Below are 20,362 nucleotides of genomic sequence, written 5' to 3' on the forward strand. Positions count from 1 at the left end.
TTTAGGTCTGGCAAAACAACAAAAGTGAGAGTGGTGGAAGGAAACCATGTTTTTAGACCTATTTCAGAGAACAGTCCCTAACGCTCCAAGGACATTTATCTGCCACTCTCTTAGCCTTTGCAAGTCACTAACAAGAAGTAAATCAAGACAGTCTTTCCTGAGTCTTGGCTTCTCCACATGAACTGATCAAGTGACACTCGCAATATGTATCGGAACACTTCTGCACTTTTTGTGCATCATGCCATTCCTGTCTCTCGAGTGCACTCTAGCTAATAAGTAAAATCAGCAATGACCCATCTGATGCTTTGTAGAAATCACAGGTAGTCTATTTAATTTCATAACTCAGTACTACAGCTTTAGGATCCAGTCCTACACCCCATGATGAAAAATGCAAAATTCCTCTTCACTGTCATGACTATAAAACCAAGTCCTTAGTCACTAGCATGCTGAAGAGCCCCCGTCTAAATCTGAACAGCAACCTTTGGTAAAGGGACTTCATACACTAGTCTCCTAAATTTGAAACCAGCAAGACAACACGTCTGTTTGATATGCTGCAGTGCTTGCAGGATCATTTCTGTTCTCTCTGTGCTAAGGGACATTGTTTTGGAACACAGGAGGCCTGATTCTGCTCTCACAATAACCAGTTAAATGCTGTATAATTCCATTGATTTGAGTGGAATTACTCCTCATTTAAACTGGTATGCGTGAGAGAAAAAAATCTATGTGGGTTTTTTTCATATCTAGCTGTAAACTGTTTTAACTCAATAATTGGCAAAGTCAGAAATTAGAACTTTAGAGAGAACTTCCATTTGCAAAATAAGGACCTTGTGTTAACTACTTACACCTCATAACTTTGTGTTCCCTGTGTAATAATTAGAGCTGTTTTTAACAAAGTTTTTTCAGCAAAAAATGGCTTTAAAAAATAGCAGAGTATCTTGAGGCTCCTAGACGATCTGTCATCCAAGTACTGATATGACCCAACTCTACTTAGCTCATGACATCTGATAGGATTACAGCATAATAAAAACAAACAGTAATAATATGGCAAAGCACTCACCTTCAGGTCCACACATTTCTGGATTACTAATGCAAGAGTTTTGGGAGTTTCCAAAGATGAGAAAGGTAACTCTTTTTGGTTCAGTGAGGTAAATTCCTTTGTTGACCATTCCTTCTACAATATCTAAGGAAGGAAAATTAAAGTGTAGTCCTTTAACATTCTCGTGCACTGACAGCTTCTTGGGACATGACTCAAATGACTCAAGCATTTTTAATATGTTTATCTTTCTATCCCCCTTTTTCAGGATAAAATAAATGAAAGGTACAGCTTACTGTCTTATCATTTATAGTCTATAAAAATGATATTGATCTGCCCTCCCCAATCCCCTGTTCAACTAAATCATTTGTATAGCTGAACCAGCATGGCCAGAAATTACTCTGAGTGAAGTTTATGTATTCCAGAGTTCTGAAAACAAGCAGCACTTTATAGGGTATTTTTGGCTAATCAGGAAATTCTTCTCTCCCGCCCCTCAGAAAATTTGACAAAAAACTTATTTTTTCCTCCCACAAACATTTCTGTTTTAGAAAATGGCTTTTTGACCATTTTTGATCAAAAAGGCTATATTAAAGGAAGATATTAGACCTACTCTAGCAAGAAGGCAGAAATACATGTATGTTCTTTTGAGACACCCAGGGGCATGACTTTTTATTAGCATCCAAAAAGGCTCTGTTTCCATTTATCATGTGTAACTCCTTGTGATTTCTTAGGGCCTATCTTCTTCACTGCTTTTAAAAAAAAACCCAGAGTTTTTTACCTCAGGTTAACTAATGGAGGTGAGCTATCCAGAGGTAAAAATCACAGCACTTTAGGTTTATCAAGAGGTAAACTTGCCACAGATAATCTCAGGCCTGGGTATAGGGCGGACCTTGGCAAATTTACCTTGCAATAGAACTGAAGTGCTTTGACTTCATTGTGTTTTTACCTCAGGATACTCATGCATGTTAGTTACCCAGAGGTAAAACACGCAGGTTTTTTAATACTGAAGACAAGTTCTTAGTAACACTTCATACAGCAGGATACAAAATACCACATGGATTTTCTTTATTTACAGTTTAGGCAGGAAGAATGTAATTGCCTGATTTGGAATTTGTCCTGGACAGTACTGTTAATACCATCACTTTTGCAAACAGTGCCATGGATCTATAATGACAGTGAGAATTCAGGATCTTTGTTTTATGTCTTCTCCAAAATACTGCATTCTGAAAAAGGCACTTTCAGGATTAGGGTTGTCCAATGGACAGGCAGTGGGAAGAGTAATATGGTGTTGTTCCTGCTAAGAGATACAGAAGTCTTAGCCAGGGCTATGGTTGGTATCTGCAATCACCAGGATGTAACAATAGAGATACGGAAAGATTGTGTATGGCCCTAGCACAGATGCATGGTGAAGGACCAAGGCACAAGGAGCCTTTTTTATATGTGCCCTCTGTTCTTGGGTCCAACTCAATAACAGTCCATGCGCAAGGAGAATACAGAGTCTTGACCCGTTGGCACCCCCGAATCACCCCAAAGATGTAGAGGCAGGGCTATGGCCCCATTTCCCTCTACACTTATCCAGAGAGATGGCTAGGTATGCTATAGGGAATGGGCTTTATCACCCTAAAGATGGTGCAACATATGCATTCCCCCTGTGACTGGAGGATATTATGTCTCTTGAGCCTAATCTTAAAGCTGTCCATATTCAGTTGAAACCACGACGTGGGGCAGCCAACAGCCAAGTAACCGGTTCCGCACTCCGGGGCAAAGAGGACAGGCTGGTGTAGGGAGGTGTAAAGGACACCTTCAGTGAATTTGGCCCAAAACATTTCTTGATTCACCCAAAATCTACTGTCCATAAAACATACAGTTTCCAGATATCTTCTCTTCCTTAGGGCAAAGGAAAAAAAAAAAATCTAGATCACCCTCTAAACTCCAGCTAGCACTTGACTCCTTCAAATCCCTCTAAGGCATTAGCATTATGAAGTGAAGCGAACTTTTCTGAATTCTCTATGAGCCGCATAACCTCTGAATTAACCTAGCCAGGATAAATCCCAAAGAATTACACATTCCTGTTTTCATAGTATTTCCTTTGGCATCAGTGTCACTCTCTTTAACGTTCACATGGAATATATATCTTATTGTGTGACAACTATAAAGCAGATCAGTGAAGACTGGAAGGAATCAGGGTCATTTGAAGTTCATTATTAATAGAGTTCAGAGTTGCCAGCCCACTCCTGCTGTTGGAGAGTAGGAAAATACAGTACAGGAGTCCTTTTGCTTTTAGTGCTAACCCTCTTACATTCAAGTTGCCCAACTGGAATCTACTTAAACCTATGCTGCTTTCATCATCTCATTGCTCACTTATGTTTTTCTAACAACCAGCTGTAAATTGATACCTAATTCTGAGGTAGATAGCTGGTCAGATTCCAACTACAGTTACATTAGTATAAATTTAGAGCAACCATACTGAATTCCGTGAAGTGACTCCAGGTTTATACTGGTGCAAGTGAGCGAAGATTCCCAGTAAGTTTTTATCGTAAGTGCCTGCCGGGGTAGTCATTTTCCACTCAGCTGATTCTCCCTTTGATCTATTGGCTGATGTAGACGTAAAACAGTTGTTGTTGTTTTAAATGAAAACACCCACCACACACACCTGCATGTCTTCCACCTGTTTTTTCTATTATTTTAATCAGAAATGTCATGATGGGTAGCTCCCATTTTCCCTTGCATCCTGCAGAATGGTTTGAAGTTTCTCTTTTTTTAAACACGTTACTTTAAAGGCTACAGATTGAAGAAAAACAGCTCTTTTTTCTTTTAACTTTATAAAAAACAGAGTTCTTTTAACTCCTTTAAACAGATAGTTCAAATTATATTGAAATTTCATGCCAACTGATTTTTTTTTCAGTGCCCATGTTTACAATTCATCTCAAATGTTTCGGGGTTTATTGGGCTTTTGAGGACAAACCCTACTCTCCTTAGTTATGTGAGTAGTTCCATTGAAGCCAGTGAAACCACCCAGATGAGCAAGAATTGCATGATCAGTACATAGCCAAGCCAAATTCTGCTTGCTTACACCAGTGTAAAGCCAGAGTTACTAAATAACATCACAGCAGTTTTTCCAGATTTATGCCAGCATAACTGAGAACAGAATTTGGCCCATAAACTCCAGAGGATCGTTTAAGAATGAACCAAACAGTGTTAACTTCAAACCCAACATTATCAGACTAGTCCAAGTTTGACAAATGCAGAAAAAAAATACTTGAATCCTCACCTACGGTTGCAGAGAAGTTAGAGTAGGCAGAGTCATTGGTATATACAAAGGTAGAATTATGGGAAGGAAGCACAGTGAAGTTGTGGATTCTTAGAGCTGGGTGGAACAACAAAAGAAAATAAGCAAAACAATGAACAAACACAAAATCAATATGAATTGTCCAGTCCATATCTCTCAACACAGCACAGATCAAATGTTACTCAGTGGCCCTTTAAACTATAACATTCTAGCATTCTATAACATCCTCCATCTTTTTTTCCCCTCAAAGGGCTTGTCTGCACATAAAGGGTGTTCCACTTTAACGATAGTATAGTTAAAGTGGTACAACTGCCCGCAACGTAGACACAGTTGTATGTTTTACACCAGTGTAGCTATTCCCTTAGGGAAGGGAAATAAACTATAATTGCATCCACACTAGGGGATGTATTGGTATAAATATATCAGTTTTTAAAAAAAAAAAAAAAAATCATCTCCTGAAACCAACATAGTTATTCTGGTTCAAAATCTGTATGTAGACCAAGCCTAAGGGAAACTGACATGCAGATGGCATTATCAGTAACTTCAAAACGACAGCATCAAAAAAAAATCATATTTTAGTCTGCAGATATTTTATCTATATAATTTTAAGAGCCCTAAATTATAAAAGTTAGTAGAGAAAAACATATTTCTATTGTTTGGATTTGCTTATTTTGTACTTTTGACAGCATTTTGCATGCAGTCATTTTCACTGTTTGTCCTGCACGGACAGTTAAGACTTGATTCAAAGCCCATTGAAGTCAATGGAAAGACATTTGTTGACTTTGAATCAGTCCCAAAATCAGTGGAGTATTTCATATAGCAAAAGAAGAGAAAAAATGTATTTTAAAATAGAAAAATATCAATGTAAAACTGCAGGAAAAAAGTTAGCAGAGGGACAAAGGTTCAGATGCAGTACCTGAAAATACCTTTAAACCCTTTAGATTTTTTTCTAATTCACTAGATTCCAAATCAGTGATGTCTCTTTAATTTCCTCAGTCAGTTCTGCCATTAGGATATTAGCATTATAGACCCGAGAGAACAGCCAGTCAGTATGGAAAGTGCACAAAAATAACCTAATTTGGTGATACTGACTCCCAAAACAGTGAGCCGTTGAGAGGTATGAAACTGGATTCCAGCCACATGATGACTTCAACAAATAAAATGGATTAACATGAAGGACAAGATTATGATGCTCCAAGGTTTTATGAGAAGAAACATGGGATGAAAACAATTGCATGAAATTACAAGTGGAAAAAATAATATGAGAGACTCTAGCAATGAATAAAAGAGTTGCATAATCATAGAGTGGTATCAGAAAGCAGGAAAATGGTAACCTGCAGTAGAATACAGCAATAAAGAAAACCTTTCTTGTGTCTCAGAACCAGCCTTCAGATGCAGGCATGCAACTCCCATTGAAGCCAATGGGAATTATATGCATGTATTGGAGGATAGAATATAAGCAACTGCAAACTAAGAAAAGGGATTATCTACAACAACATTAAGGAAAGAATTCAACATCAGAAAAAAAAAATCACACAAAAGAACAAACATTTTCTGATGTTTTTGGCACCCTTCCAGAAAACACACTGTGGTCCAGTCCTGGAAACCTTCACTGACACGAGTAATCCTTATTCATACAGGTCATCCCACTGATTGTAATAGAAGCGTTCATGTGAGCAAGTGCTTTTCACCGTGAGTGAACGTTTCTAGGATCAGGCCCTATAAATTGAACTATTCAAATATGCTTGAAATGGCTTCTGAATTTCAGCAGTTTTTGCTCCTTTTGAAAAAGAGCACTTCCTAGCCTCAACTGTGTATTTCTTGCTCTTATTAATTATTATTATTATTATTATTAATTATTAAGAGCTGCATTTCAGGTTAGTTTTCACAACACGTAAGTCCCTTTGTGAATCTAGCCCAGGGCCTACAGGAGTTAAGCATTCAACTCCCATTGTAAATCAATAAGAGTTAGACACCGAACTCCTTAGGGACTAGTGAAAATCCCGCCCACTCTGTGTATTTGTGCATGGGCAAGTAAAGACCAAAGCAACTGACAATAATAGGATTTTAATGACACTTTGGAACACACAACAATTTCTCTTCATAACCGTAAGAATGTGTAGGCTGCTCATAAAATGTCTGAGAATACTTTGAAAAAAAAATCACAGCTTTGAAATGCAAAATCATTTGGACTGTCAAAACATTTGATGAATAATTAGATCTCAGCTGCCATGGCTTTAGCTCTAACTTATTTAGCTTTCATATCTCCAGCTCCCTTGCTACTTACTGACTCTCACAAATACTTATGTTACTGTCATTGTCACGAGTCCTGCTTCTACCTCCATTTGTATCCCGAAACTCATGGATTCCGTCCATATCTTCCAGGGGCCAGTAGTGGGACGCTGTCTGTAAAACTTCAAACCCTTTCAAGGAAACACAAATTTTAAAAGGTCAGAAACGCAGGATTCGAGGTCAAGTGTAACAAGTCTCCACAGATGCTTCAATGTAGAAACCAGAAAAAGAGGGGGATCAAATGGTTAGGCAAAATAAAACATTTTATGTAAACTATGCACTGCATACAAGGAGCGAGCATTTGAAATAGAGCAAAATAAATAAATAGCAATGGGGATTAAAGCCATGTGTTATGAAACAAGATTTCTGATCGCACACTGCAGGGGACCCCTGTTTTTAAAAGCTGTGTACTTACTCTACCTTCGCTGCAGTAGAAACAGGTTGTGGCCTAGTGGCTAGAGAGGAACTTGTGGACATTGTCTATCTTGATTTTAGTAAGACTTTTGACATAGTCTGGCATGACAGTCTCCTAAGCAGATCAGGGAACTGTGGTCTAGATGAAATTACTATAAGGTGGGTGCAAAACTGGTTGAAAGACCATATCAACAGTCCGCTGTCAAATTGGGGGGATGTATCTAGTGGGGTCCCATAAAGATCTGTGCTGGGTCTATGACTATTAAATATTTTGCTTAATGATTTGGATAATGGAGTAGATATTATGTTCATAAAATCTACGGATGACACGAAGCTGGGAGGATTTGCCAGCATTTGAAGGACAGGGTTAGAATTTAAAACAACCTTTACAAATAGGAGGATTGGTCTGAAATTAAGAAGATGACATTCAATAAAGACAAGTGCAAAGTACTAGACTTAGGAAGGGGGGGGAAATCAAATGCCCAACTACAAGATGGAGAATTACTGACTAGTCAGTAATTGGTTACTGAAAAGGACCTGAGGGTACAGTGAATCACAAGTTGAACATGAGCCAACAATATGATGCAGTTGCAAAAAAATACAACTCAGAATGATATTAGCCTAACAGGGTGTTGTATATCAGACTCAGGAGATGGTTTGCACCGATAAGGCCTTAGCTGGAGTACTATCTCCAGTTCTGGGCACCACACCTTCAGAAAAATTTGTAGACAAACAGGAGAGAGTCCAGATGAGAGCAACAAAAAAAAATGATAAAAAGTTTAGAAAACCTGACCTACGAGGAAACGAAAGTTAAAAAAAAAACAACTAGGCTTGTTTAGTCTTGAGAAAAAGAAGACTGATGGGGGACCTGATAAGGCTTCAAATATATTAAGGGCTGTTATAAAGAGGACAGTGATTAGTTGTTCTCCATGTCCACTGACGGTAGGATGCAAAGTAATGGGCTAAATCAGTAGCAAGGGAGATTTAGGTTAGATATTAAGGAAAAAACTTTCTAAATATAAGGATAGTTAACCTCTGGAATAGGTTTCCAAGGGAGGTTATGGAATCCCCATCATTGGAAGTTTTTAAGAACAGGTTAGACGGACACCAGCCCGGATGGTCTAGGTTTACTTGCTCCTGCTTCAGCATAGGGTCCTGGATTAGATTAGATTACTTCCTCATTACCTGTCCAGTCCTAGATTTCTGATTCTATGTTGCATAATGATAGAAGACCTGACCCTCAGCTGGTGGAAATCAGCATGGCTGTACTGAAGTCACATTCTGACTTATACCAGCTGAGGATTTGGTCCTAATATTTTAATTTAACAAATACATTTCTATATTTCATGCACCCCCACACATACCCATAAAGCTTAAGCCACAATACTTAGATCATTTTAAGGACAATATCCAGAGAGGGCCCAAATGTCATACAGGGCAATGTACAGAATGGCAGTTTCCTTTCTACAGCACCCTTTCTCCTTTTCTTACACCTATGGGAGCCTCTCCACATGTGTTCCAGCTCTGCAGAATTCAAGGGGCGCATGGAAGAGGCAGCTGAGTGCCTTAAGACTCTTCCCCTCTCCCCAAAACCCACAGGGGAAGGCAGCACAAGTTAACACACCTTGAGGCTATACTCATCCGTTTGGTTTTCACTTCTAGCCTGTGAAGACCTTCCTCTACTGATGGGTGTTGAGCAACCCCAGTAAATTGACTGCTGGAGCATGGATTCTGCAGGGGCCATGTTGTCCAGGTTTTGGGGCAAGCCAGGGAGGTGGAAACCAGCACCAGAAACACAGGCAAGGGATACACCATGGGGATTTTGGGAGGGTGCATAGGTTAAGGTGTCAGAACTACACTCTTCACTGGAAGGAGTTTCCTGACTGGGTCCCAGAATATTTAGTGGCATCGGAAAATAGTTAACTGCTCTGCATGCAGCAGCTGCTATTTCTTCAGAACCTTCTTTTCCCCAAAAAGTGAAAAATAAATCTTATGGCTAATAGGAACATTTTGTTTCCCTAAACGTCTTCTTCAGTTGCAGATGGTTACACTGAGCTCCAGGTGGACAAGCTGACAAAAGCAGAACATCTGATGGTTCCCATTTTCCAATGGCAGATTTATCTAGAGAATCTAATTGATGTCAACTAGAGAACACTTTAGGGAGATGTGAATTCTCAAGCTGGAGCAGAAACAGACTGCCCAGAGCCATTAAATGGCGTGTTAAGGTAATGCTCTATTTTAAGGGTCGAACATTAATAATAAAAGCAAATACAGATTGTATTTTATGTTATATTATTATTTGTAAGAAACTTTTTTATTCCTAGAATAACTAATTTAGCAAGCTGTGCTGGAAAAGAATGTGTAATCAACCAGAGCAATGAAAGTTGTAGGAGAATGAGACAGTCATACAGTAAAACCCTCTTGCTATTGCAAATGAGCGTTGGTTCTTTTGTCCATCATGGTGGCAAATAATTCTATTGGCGTAAATTAATCTGTTTATGCATTTTTTTGTGGGGTGGGGTGGGGTGGGGGAAGATATCTACAAATCCAGCATTTACAGAGGTTACTTTTTTTTTTTTTTTTTTTTTTTACTATTTTTTCAGTTGTGTTTTCAACTGAATTTTGTGCTAGTTAGGAAGTACCCGAGAGTCAAGTCGTCTATTAAACCACAAAACAGATACACCAGGAATAGCAGAGCTGGTTGGAACATTTTTGCCAAAATGAAATTTTAGCAACATATGCTCTTTCATTGAAGATGAAACATTTTGCAGGGACTTATCAGTTTCCAATAAACTGTTGTGGCGAAGGGGGAGGAGGAGAGAGAGAGACTATAGCTGACTAGTTAGCTGGGACGCAAGCGATCGAGGTTTGAGTCCCTACTCTGCTGGTATCGGAGTGATCTGGGATGAAAAACACTACCCTGAACCAGGCAAGGCAGGACTTGAACCTAGAAGTCCCACAGCGTAAGCCAGTGCCCTAACCACCCGACTATAGAGCAAACACACAAAAGTCTTTCCTTCCAATGCAGAACAACAACAAATTTCAAAACCAGCTACAAGACAAACGGTTGTCTTCCAGTCACCTTCAATGGCTAAATACCTAGAATCCACTCACACCCCCTACCCAACTGCTCTTTGTCCCATGCATGTCACTATATCTTCTTCCATGCCTAGAACCCCCTCACTGGTCTTGCTTGCCAAATGATAGCCCTGTCGTTCTTCAGCTCCCTGCACAAAACCTAGTACTTCTGCTAGACCTTTCCATGTTAGCATCTTGCCTCATTTCTTCCCCGCCAAAAAAGCAGCAGAAAGGAGTAAAAGAGAGGAAAAACAAAACAAGCCAACTACAAGAAAACCTACCTCCCTACCTTTCACATGTGTACACACACACTAACATATATTATTGCGATGCATATTTGCTATTATGTTTGGACTGCACTTTGGAGGCCCAGTTGAAGACTTGGTCCTGCAAACTCTTATTAACAAGAGTAGTCCCATGTAAGCCAGTAGGACTGCTCACATAAGGAGAAGCTCACAAAAGGTAAAGAGTGGCTTCAGTGGGATTACCCAAGTAGTAAAGTACTACTACTGATCCCAAATAAGGGTATCAGAATGATTTAGTGTGGCCCTCTCACATAAATTTCATGGTGTCAATAACTCTCACTCGCCTAGAATTTCTTTAGATTCCCTACCAATCTCCCAGGGACCTAAGGAAGGACACGGGGTGGGAAACAGAAAGGCAAGTTGAAAACAGAGTGAGAATAGTAACAGGGGTGCAGAACTTGCCCAAATGAACATACAGTATGTACGCTAGCCAAACATTCCAAAGACCTTATAAAACTTGGGTGTGTAAGTTAAAAACAAACCACAAGCAGATTTTCTCTGCCACTTGCAGCTCATCCCCAATGCTCCATTCACCTTGACAGTGTTACAGGGGTTCTGTCATCATATGGACCCTGGTTTTGGACACACAGGGGGGGTTTTTCATTTTCATTGTAGACTTTGAAGGGTTTTGTCCACCCCTTCCGTGAAACCATAGCCAGCACAAAGAATGTCTTGCTTTAGATTTTGCTCTCTTCTCTGTCCCCTTGACACAATTTCAGAGCTGTAATGGTTGAAGACTGTAGGGTTCTTTTGGATTAGGGAATCGTGCTGATGTGATTACTAAACACCACAGCAGAGGCAGGGGAGGGTTGTGCAACAACCAGAAGTGGTAAATTTAGGCCTGTGTAACTAAGCCCTGGTCTACACTAGGACTTTAGGTCGAATTTAGCAGCATTAAATCGATGTAAACCTGCACCCGTCCACACGATGAAGCCCTTTATTTCGACTTAAAGGGCTCTTAAAATCTATTTCCTTACTCCACCCCTGACAAGTGGATTAGCGCTTAAATCGGCCTTGCCGGGTCGAATTTGGGGTACTGTGGACACAATTCGATGGTATTGGCCTCCGGGAGCTATCCCAGAGTGCTCCATTTTGACCGCTCTGGACAGCACTCTCAATTCAGATGCACTGGCCAGGTAGACAGGAAAAGAACCGCGAACTTTTGAATCTCATTTCCTGTTTGGCCAGCGTGGCAAGCTGCAGGTGACCATGCAGAGCTCATCAGCAGAGGTGACCATGATGGAGTCTCAGAATCGCAAAAGAGCTCCAGCATGGACCGAACGGGAGGTACGGGATCTGATCGCTGTATGGGGAGAGGAATCCGTGCTATCAGAACTCCGTTCCAGTTTTCGAAATGCCAAAACCTTTGTCAAAATCTCCCAGGGCATGAAGGACAGAGACCATAACAGGGACCCGAAGCAGTGCCGCGTGAAACTGAAGGAGCTGAGGCAAGCCTACCAGAAAACCAGAGAGGCGAACGGCCGCTCCGGGTCAGAGCCCCAAACATGCCGCTTCTATGATGAGCTGCATGCCATTTTAGGGGGTTCAGCCACCACTACCCCAGCCGTGTTCTTTGACTCCTTCAATGGAGATGGAGGCAATACGGAAGCAGGTTTTGGGGACGAAGAAGATGATGATGATGACGAGGTTGTAGATAGCTCACAGCAAGCAAGCGGAGAAACCGGTTTTCCCGACAGCCAGGAACTGTTTCTCACCCTGGACCTGGAGCCAGTACCCCCTGAACCCACCCAAGGCTGCCTCCTGGACCCAGCAGGCGGAGAAGGGACCTCCGGTGAGTGTACCTTTTAAAATACTATACATGGTTTAAAAGCAAGCATGTGAAAGGATTACTTTGCCCTGGCATTCGCGGCTCTCCTGGATATACTCCCAAAGCCTTTGCAAAAGGTTTCTGGGGAGGGCAGACTTATTGCGTCCTTCATGGTAGGACACTTTACCACTCCAGGCCAGTAACACGTACTCGGGAATCATTGTACAACAAAGCATTGCAGTGTATGTTTGCTGGCGTTCAAGCAACATCCATTCTTTATCTCTCTGTGTTATCCTCAGGAGAGTGAGATATAATCCATGGTCACCTGGTTGAAATAGGGTGCTTTTCTTCAGGGGACACTCAGAGGAGCCCATTCCTGCTGGGCTGTTTGCCTGCGGCTGAACAGAAATGTTCCCCGCTGTTAGCCACAGGGAGGAGGGAGGGTTGAGGGGGTAGCCACGCGGTGGGGGGAGGCAAAATGCGACCTTGTAACGAAAGCACATGTGCTATGTATGTAATGTTAACAGCAAGGTTTACCCTGAAAGAGTGTAGCCAGTGTTTTATAAAATGTGTCTTTTTAAATACCGCTGTCCCTTTTCTTTTCTCCACCAGCTGCATGTGTTTCAATGATCACAGGATCTTCTCCTTCCCAGAGGCTAGTGAAGATTAGAAAGAAAAAAAAACGCACTCGAGATGAAATGTTCTCCGAGCTCATGCTGTCCTCCCACACTGACAGAGCACAGACGAATGCGTGGAGGCAAATAATGTCAGACTGCAGGAAAGCACAAAATGACCAGGAGGAGAGGTGGCGGGCTGAAGAGAGGGCTGAAGCTCGAATGTGGCGGCAGCGTGATGAGAGGAGGCACGATTCAATGCTGAGGCTGCTGGAGGACCAAACCAGTATGCTCCAGTGTATGGCTGAGCTGCAGCAAAGGCAGCTGGAGCACAGACTGCCACTACAGCCCCTGTGTAACCAACCGCCCTCCTCCCCAAGTTCCATAGCGTCCACACCCAGACGCCCAAGAACGCGGTGGGGGGGCCTCCGGCCAACCAGCCACTCCACCACAGAGGATTGCCCAAAAAAAAGAAGGCTGTCATTCAATAAATTTTAAAGTTGTAAACTTTTAAAGTGCTGTGTGGCATTTTCCTTCCCTCCTCCACCACCCCTCCTGGGCTACCTTGGTAGTCATCCCCCTATTTGTGTGATGAATGAATAAAGAATGCATGAATGTGAAGCAACAACGACTTTATTGCCTCTGCAAGCGGTGATCGAAGGGAGGAGGAGAGGGTGGTTAGCTTACAGGGAAGTAGAGTGAACCAAGGGGCGGCGGGTTTCATCAAGGAGAAACAAACAGAACTTTCACACCGTAGCCTGGCCAGTCATGAAACTGGTTTTCAAAGCCTCTCTGATGCGTACCGCGCCCTCCTGTGCTCTTCTAACCGCCCTGGTGTCTGGCTGCGCGTAACCAGCAGCCAGGCGATTTGCCTCAACCTCCCACCCCACCATAAACGTCTCCCCCTTACTCTCACAGATATTGTGGAGCACACAGCAAGCAGTAATAACAGTGGGAATATTGGTTTCGCTGAGGTCTAAGCGAGTCAGTAAACTGCGCCAGCGCGCCTTTAAACGTCCAAATGCACATTCTACCACCATTCTGCACTTGCTCAACCTGTAGTTGAACAGCTCCTGACTACCGTCCAGGCTGCCTGTGTACGGCTTCATGAGCCATGGCATTAAGGGGTAGGCTGGGTCCCCAAGGATACATATAGGCATTTCAACATCACCAACAGTTATTTTCTGGTCTGGGAATAAAGTCCCTTCTCGAAGCTTTTGAAACAGACCAGAGTTCCTGAAGATGCGAGCGTCATGTACCTTTCCCGGCCATCCCACATTGATGTTGGTGAAACGTCCCTTGTGATCCACCAGAGCTTGCAGCACTATTGAAAAGTACCCCTTGCAGTTTATATACTCGCCGGCTTGGTGCTCCGGTGCCAAGATAGGGATATGGGTTCCGTCTATGGCCCCACCACATTTAGGGAATCCCATTGCAGCAAAGCCATCCACTATGACCTGCACATTTCCCAGGGTCACTACCCTTGATATCAGCAGATCTTTGATTGCGTGGGCTACTTGCATCACAGGAGCCCCCACAGTAGATTTGCCCACTCCAAATTGATTCCCAACTGACCGGTAGCTCTGACCGGTAGCTGTCTGGCGTTGCAAGCTTCCACAGGGCTATGGCCACTCGCTTCTCAACTGTGAGGGCTGCTCTCATCTTGGTATTCATGCACTTCAGGGCAGGGGAAAGCAAGTCACAAAGTTCCATGAAAGTGCCCTTACGCATGCGAAAGTTTCGCAGCCACTGGGAATCGTCTCAGACCTGCAACACTATGCGGTCCCACCAGTCTGTGCTTGTTTCCCGAGCCCAGAATCGGCGTTCCACAGCATGAACCTGCCCCATTAGCACCACGATGCATGCATTGGCAGGGCCCATGCTTTCAGAGAAATCTGTGTCCATGTCCTGATCACTCACGTGACCGCGCTGACATCGCCTCCTCGCCCGGTAGCGGTTTGCCAGGTTCTGGTGCTGCATATACTGCTGGATAATGCGTGTGGTGTTTAATGTGCTCCTAATTGCCAAAGTGAGCTGAGCGGACTCCATGCTTGCCTTGGTATGGCGTCCGCACAGAAAAAAGGCGCGGAATGATTGTCTGCCGTTGCTCTGACGGAGGGAGGGGCGACTGACGACACGGCTTACAGGGTTGGCTTCAGGGGGCTAAAATCCACAAAGGGGGTGGCTTTACATCAAGGAGTAGTTCAGGCAGGACTTCACGGAGGGTTCCAATAAGAAATGGTGCACCTAAGTTATTGTTCTTATTGGAACAAGGAGGTTAGCCTGGCCTCTGATTGATACATGGCTAGATTTACCTCGCTGCACCTTCTCTGTGAGTGACTGCAGTGTGACCTAGAGGAATGAGTCCCCTAGACAGGGGAGGAGGCAAATGAGTACAAAACAAATCTGGTCTATTTCTTGTTTTGATCCACTCCATCTATCTTTTACATCTTTGGCTGGCAGCAGATGGTGCAGAAGGACATATTGCCTACCTGCTCACCATAAGACGGTTCAATAGGACTGACTGCCGGACTTAAGAGAATGACCTGGTCAAGTCACTAAAAATTTAGTCCCTGCGCCCATGTCTGCCCAGGCGCTCCTGATCGACCTCACACAGGCGACCAGGAGTACCTCGGACATGACGAGGACAGCTACCAATCGTATTGTACCGTCTGCTGCCACAAGGCAATGGGTTGCTGCTACTATGTAGCAATGCCGTACCGCGTCTGCCAGCACCCAGGAGACATACGGTGACGGTTACCTGAGCGGGCTCCATGCTTGCGGTGGTATGGCGTCCGCACAGGTAACTCAGGAAAAAAGGCGTGAAACGATTGTCTGCCCTTGCTTTCACGGAGGGAGGGAGGGAAGGGGGGACTGACGATATGTACCCAGAACCACCCGCGACAATGTTTCAGCCCCATCAGGCATTGGGATCTCAACCCAGAATTCCAATGGGCAGCGGAGACTGCGGGAACTGTGGGATAGCTACCCACAGTGCAACGCTCTGGAAGTCGACTCTAGCCTCGGTACTGTGGAAGCACTCCGCCGAGTTAATGCACTTAATGCACTTCTGTGGGGACACACACACTCGAATATATAAAACCGATTTCTAAAAAACCGACTTCTATAAATTCGACCTTATTCCGTAGTGTAGACATACCCTAAGGCAGCTGCATATGCTGCAGCCCTGCTTCACACCTAACCTGCCAGCCCAAGTATTATCCTGTTTAACCATCCATCTAACACCACTGATTATACAAGAAACTGGAATCTCCATCTGCCCTCCTTGCCTAGAAACATTTGCAGTGGTCAGAGAACCTCTCTCAAAGAAACTACAGCCTGAGAGAGCATGTCATTGGTACACAGTGATACAGGTGTGGATGAGGCGAAATGGTGCCACACATTACTTTGCATACTTGCAAAACCTATGACCTAGCTGGGAGAGACAGAAAGATAAACCACAAGAGACACACGCACTCTTGTAATCTGAACTAATTTCCTGAACGACCAACCAAAGCCCCTGCTCCTCCTGGGAGTTTAGGTGTGAAAAGAATCCCAAGGGAATGAGGTATAGGATTAGGAGGGGGCTTATTTTCCTTTGGGTCCCTGAAGCTTTGGCATGTGCCCTAGTTCTGTCTTCCAAGAGCATACACTGGCACCCTCCAGAGGAAATGAGGGCAGCAGCTTTCCAGGGCACCAGGAGACTCTACATGGGCAGATGATGCTGACCCAATTTTTCTATCTGCTTCCCGTAGCAGCTCCAACTCTTTGTGACAGCAAACCGGGCAAAGCATAGAGTGTGCACACTGGTTTGCGATGCTCCTTTGCGCAGATATCTACCGCTCCCAATAGCATTTAATTTTCAAATGAGTGAGGAATGAGAAAAGGGATTCAGAGCTACCAAAGGAAATCAAAAAAGCCAGAGAGAAAATGAACAGATAGCAATAACTAACCGAGACACAACACGGCATTTCATTATCGTTAGCTGTATTACACTAGCACCTAGAGGCCCCAACTGAGATCAGAGCCCCATTATGCAAGACATTCTACAAACGCATCAGGAGAGTCCCTACCTCAAAAGCCTACAGTCCTAATAGACAAACCTAGGGAGGGAAAACAAACACAGGGGGGAAGTGACCTACCTAGCATCAGACAATAGACCAGTGGCAGAGCCAGGACTAGAATGCAGATCTTTCCGATTCCCAGTCCAGTATCTTATGCATTAAACCACACCGCCACTCCAGCTGATGACCAATCCATCCTGAGGGGGCTCTAACAGTTTGAAAACCACTACTATACCTGCTCCCTGGATTTCCCTTTTGTTTTGTAACCACCATAAAGGATCTGTCTATGCTATCCATAGAACCAAACCAGAAGACCAAATTACAACATAGTTCAAATCAATAGTATGATTTAGGGATCCGGGTGATGCTACGTCCCCATACTAGGTTTCCATACTACAAAATTGTAACTGTTCTATAACCGGGTTGCCCAATATATAAAGTTGAGCTAAAACCTAGGTTTCTTATATTGCTTCACCAGCTAAAGGTTGACCAGCCTTATCTATAGGAATTGAGGCCATGAATTAACATTTGCTAGACGAAGGAGAAACAAAAGAAACCCACATGAGCAAGGGCAATAGTTTAGGCATACTGTAATTAGGACTGAGATAACAAGGCGGGGGTGGGACAGACATATTGCAATAGCACCATAGAGCTTTTCTTGCTAGAAGCAGGATTTTAATTTTGTAAGTACGTACGTATGTACGTATGGGTAGGAATTAAAAGCACAAGGCAGTCGGTGGATTGGTTAAAGAGTAAGGTTGTACTTGTACACCACCATGAGGTTAAACTGTGTGTGTGTGTGAATGGAAGATCTTTCCAGTTACAGACACACAAAATTAGTCAGAGTGATTTTTGCATTGAAAACAGATGACTGGAGCTCAGAAGAAAAACATGCTTACGTTCAGTCCTGAGCAAATTACACTTAATTGTAAATAAAAAAAAAAAAAGAAAGAAAGAAAGACTGAAGCTATGCAAATGCACCGTAAAGTTTACAAACTGGCATCTCTAGTGGTAGAAGTCAGTGAATTTGAAGTGCTGCATGCTACCACAGCACCGATTCCAAGAGCAGCTCAAGGTTAAAAAAAAAAGTTGTAAACAGAGTCTCAAAACACAATGGTTTGTAAACTAGTGTGTGTAAATGCAAGCAGCATTTCCTTTTGTACTTGTTTATGCAGAATGTCAGTGTACTGACAACTGCAATTGTAATAGATTACGGTAGTCTAGTATTCTAGACTGATTGCCCTACATTATATTTTAGCACGGTACTTATTCATGCATGTAAGAAAATGAGATGTGCATATCAGAAAGCAAAAGTTTTAGTAAACATACTGTAACAATTAAGCACAAGATGGTCGTACAGTAATAATAATGATAAAACAAAAAATTTCTTACCTGGGTGTTTGGATAGTCGTGAATTGTTTCCATACACCTGCACATAAAACAAGACATTGTGAAGTGAACATATCACTAAAAGGAAATCCAAGTAAATCTTAATGTTAATCATGTTCAGAATATTACCTGATATTTAGACTGAAATAGAATCAGCAAGGAATAATGACAGAGCAGAGACAACAAATTGTTCATGGTCTTTTCGAGGTTAAAAGTGCAACTGAGACCAAATTCCTTTGAGATTTCAATCACAAATTTTCCTTTGCCACTTTGTTTTCTTTTAAAAGAGGCATTTTCCACACAGGTTCAAGATGTCCATTCCTTCAGTGACAGCAAAATATGCTTCCAGATCCTTCAGAAATATTTGCCTCCTTCAAACTTGGATTCCTTTTGTTATTCATAAATATATTACTATGATGGGAGCAAAATTATAAGATGAAATCTATTAGTTGCAAAAACGTACAGTTCCACAGAAAAAAATGCATATAATTCTGCTGCAATTGGTGCCAAAAAAGAGAGATCTTATTTTTCAACTTTTGCTTTCTATCGTTGTCTTTTACTTTCAACTGTTTTCACTTTGTGAAAGATCCAAAGTCAGTTTTGGTTCTTCAATTAAAAAAATACCTCTTTATTGTACATAAGGCAAACTCCCACTATTTCCTGGATAGGAACTGGATTGAAATGAGTTGCGAACTTCTTGCTTGTCTGACTCACGTTTGCACCTTCATCCAAGATCTCTTTGGGTGGAGAGAAAGTCCGAGTGATGTCATGCTTTCTTCTCAAACTTTGTCCCATTCTCGTACTCTATTTATATCTTGTTGCTGCTGTCTCCTTTCTGGGTCCTAACACCAGCCTGCTAGGAACACGTGGAAATAAGTCAATGTAGTTCAGAAAACAGATTAAAGAAACCACTGTCAAAATTGTTTCTTGCAAGTTTGCACACTGAAAGAAGGAACAAAGCCAGTACAAATATTAATATTTCAAATTCTTAAAAACCATAAAATAGGTTAGGGGCACAAGTTTTGTGAGACAATCAACAAACCGTTTATTATAATACTTAGCATTTATCCAGAGCTTTTGTCTCTGAGGAACTAAAATCATTAATATATGTAAGGTGGTTAAGCTTCACAGCACTCCTGAGAGATAGGGGAGTTTTATTATCCCTGCGTATAAATAGGGAAATTAAGGCACTGAAAGTCTAACTGATTTGCTCAAGGTCACACAGGAAGGTTATGGAAGATGTGGAAATGGAACCCAGTGCTTCTAACGCCAAGCTGTGTACATTAGCCACAAGCCCTTCACCCTCAGTTTTGATAGAATAAATTGTACTGAACAGGTTTCCTGAGTAGTCCTTTATCAGAGCCTCGGTTTTATTCTAACCCAGAGCTTCTCAAACTGGGGGTCATGACCCCTCAGAGGGTCACAAGGTTATTATGTGGGGGAGTTGCAAGCTGTCAGCCTCCACCCCCCAAATCCTGCTTCGCCTCCAGCATTTATAAGGGTGTTAAATATAGAAAAAAAAGTGTTTTAAATTTATAGGGGGGGTCGCATTCAGAGGCTTGCTGGGTGAAAGGGATCACCAGTACAAAAGTGTGAGAACCACTGCTCTAACCCATACTGTGTGCACTAACAGTCATTTTGTATTTAACATAACATTGATAACTAGAATGGGTCAAAATTTTCATTTTACACTTTTTTGGACAAAAATGGTCTTGTTTCAAAAACAAATTTCCACAGAATTGTGTTTTAAAATTCTGTGTTTTTCTCAGAGAAAAGATGACAATTTTCAGTTTTGTGCCTTTTTCCCCCCCCCCTCTTTTTCCTCCACCGTTTCCTCTGCCTCCCCGACCAACCCCCCCCATCAGAAAACTACCCCTTCCTGCTCCCAACACCCCTCCCTTTACTCCTCCCCTTCAAAGACCGTGTGCCAGCCACTTCTAATCCTTGATGCCTTCCTTTAGGCCCACCCCCTCCAGACCCTGAACCCTCCTTCACAGGCATGGACTTTTGTTTTTGACAGGGGGTGCAAGCAGCAGGTACGGCTGGGGCGGGGGGAGAAGAGGCCGAGCGGGGGCAGGGCCTTGGACAGAATGCAGGCAGAGCGGGGTGCGGGGGG

At 42.7% G+C, this 20,362-nt stretch overlaps 1 protein-coding gene across 1 annotated transcript in view; it reads right to left on the bottom strand.

Annotated features, from left to right (window-relative positions):
- ADGRD1 (adhesion G protein-coupled receptor D1) overlaps positions 1-18,939 on the bottom strand; it is a 250,026-nt gene extending 231,087 nt beyond the window's left edge. Inside the window, exons 1-5 of the mRNA XM_074972786.1 lie at positions 18,376-18,939; positions 18,250-18,286; positions 6,662-6,745; positions 4,305-4,400; positions 1,058-1,180 (exon numbers count right to left, since the gene is read on the bottom strand). Coding sequence (XP_074828887.1) covers positions 1,058-1,180; positions 4,305-4,400; positions 6,662-6,745; positions 18,250-18,286; positions 18,376-18,441 — 406 coding nt within the window. The 5' untranslated portion in view covers positions 18,442-18,939. The remainder of the gene's footprint in view (positions 1-1,057; positions 1,181-4,304; positions 4,401-6,661; positions 6,746-18,249; positions 18,287-18,375) is intronic.
- Between the last annotated feature and the right edge of the window lie 1,423 nt (positions 18,940-20,362).

This window comes from Natator depressus, chromosome 15 (assembly GCF_965152275.1).
Source record: "Natator depressus isolate rNatDep1 chromosome 15, rNatDep2.hap1, whole genome shotgun sequence".
NCBI classification, from domain to species: domain Eukaryota; kingdom Metazoa; phylum Chordata; order Testudines; family Cheloniidae; genus Natator; species Natator depressus.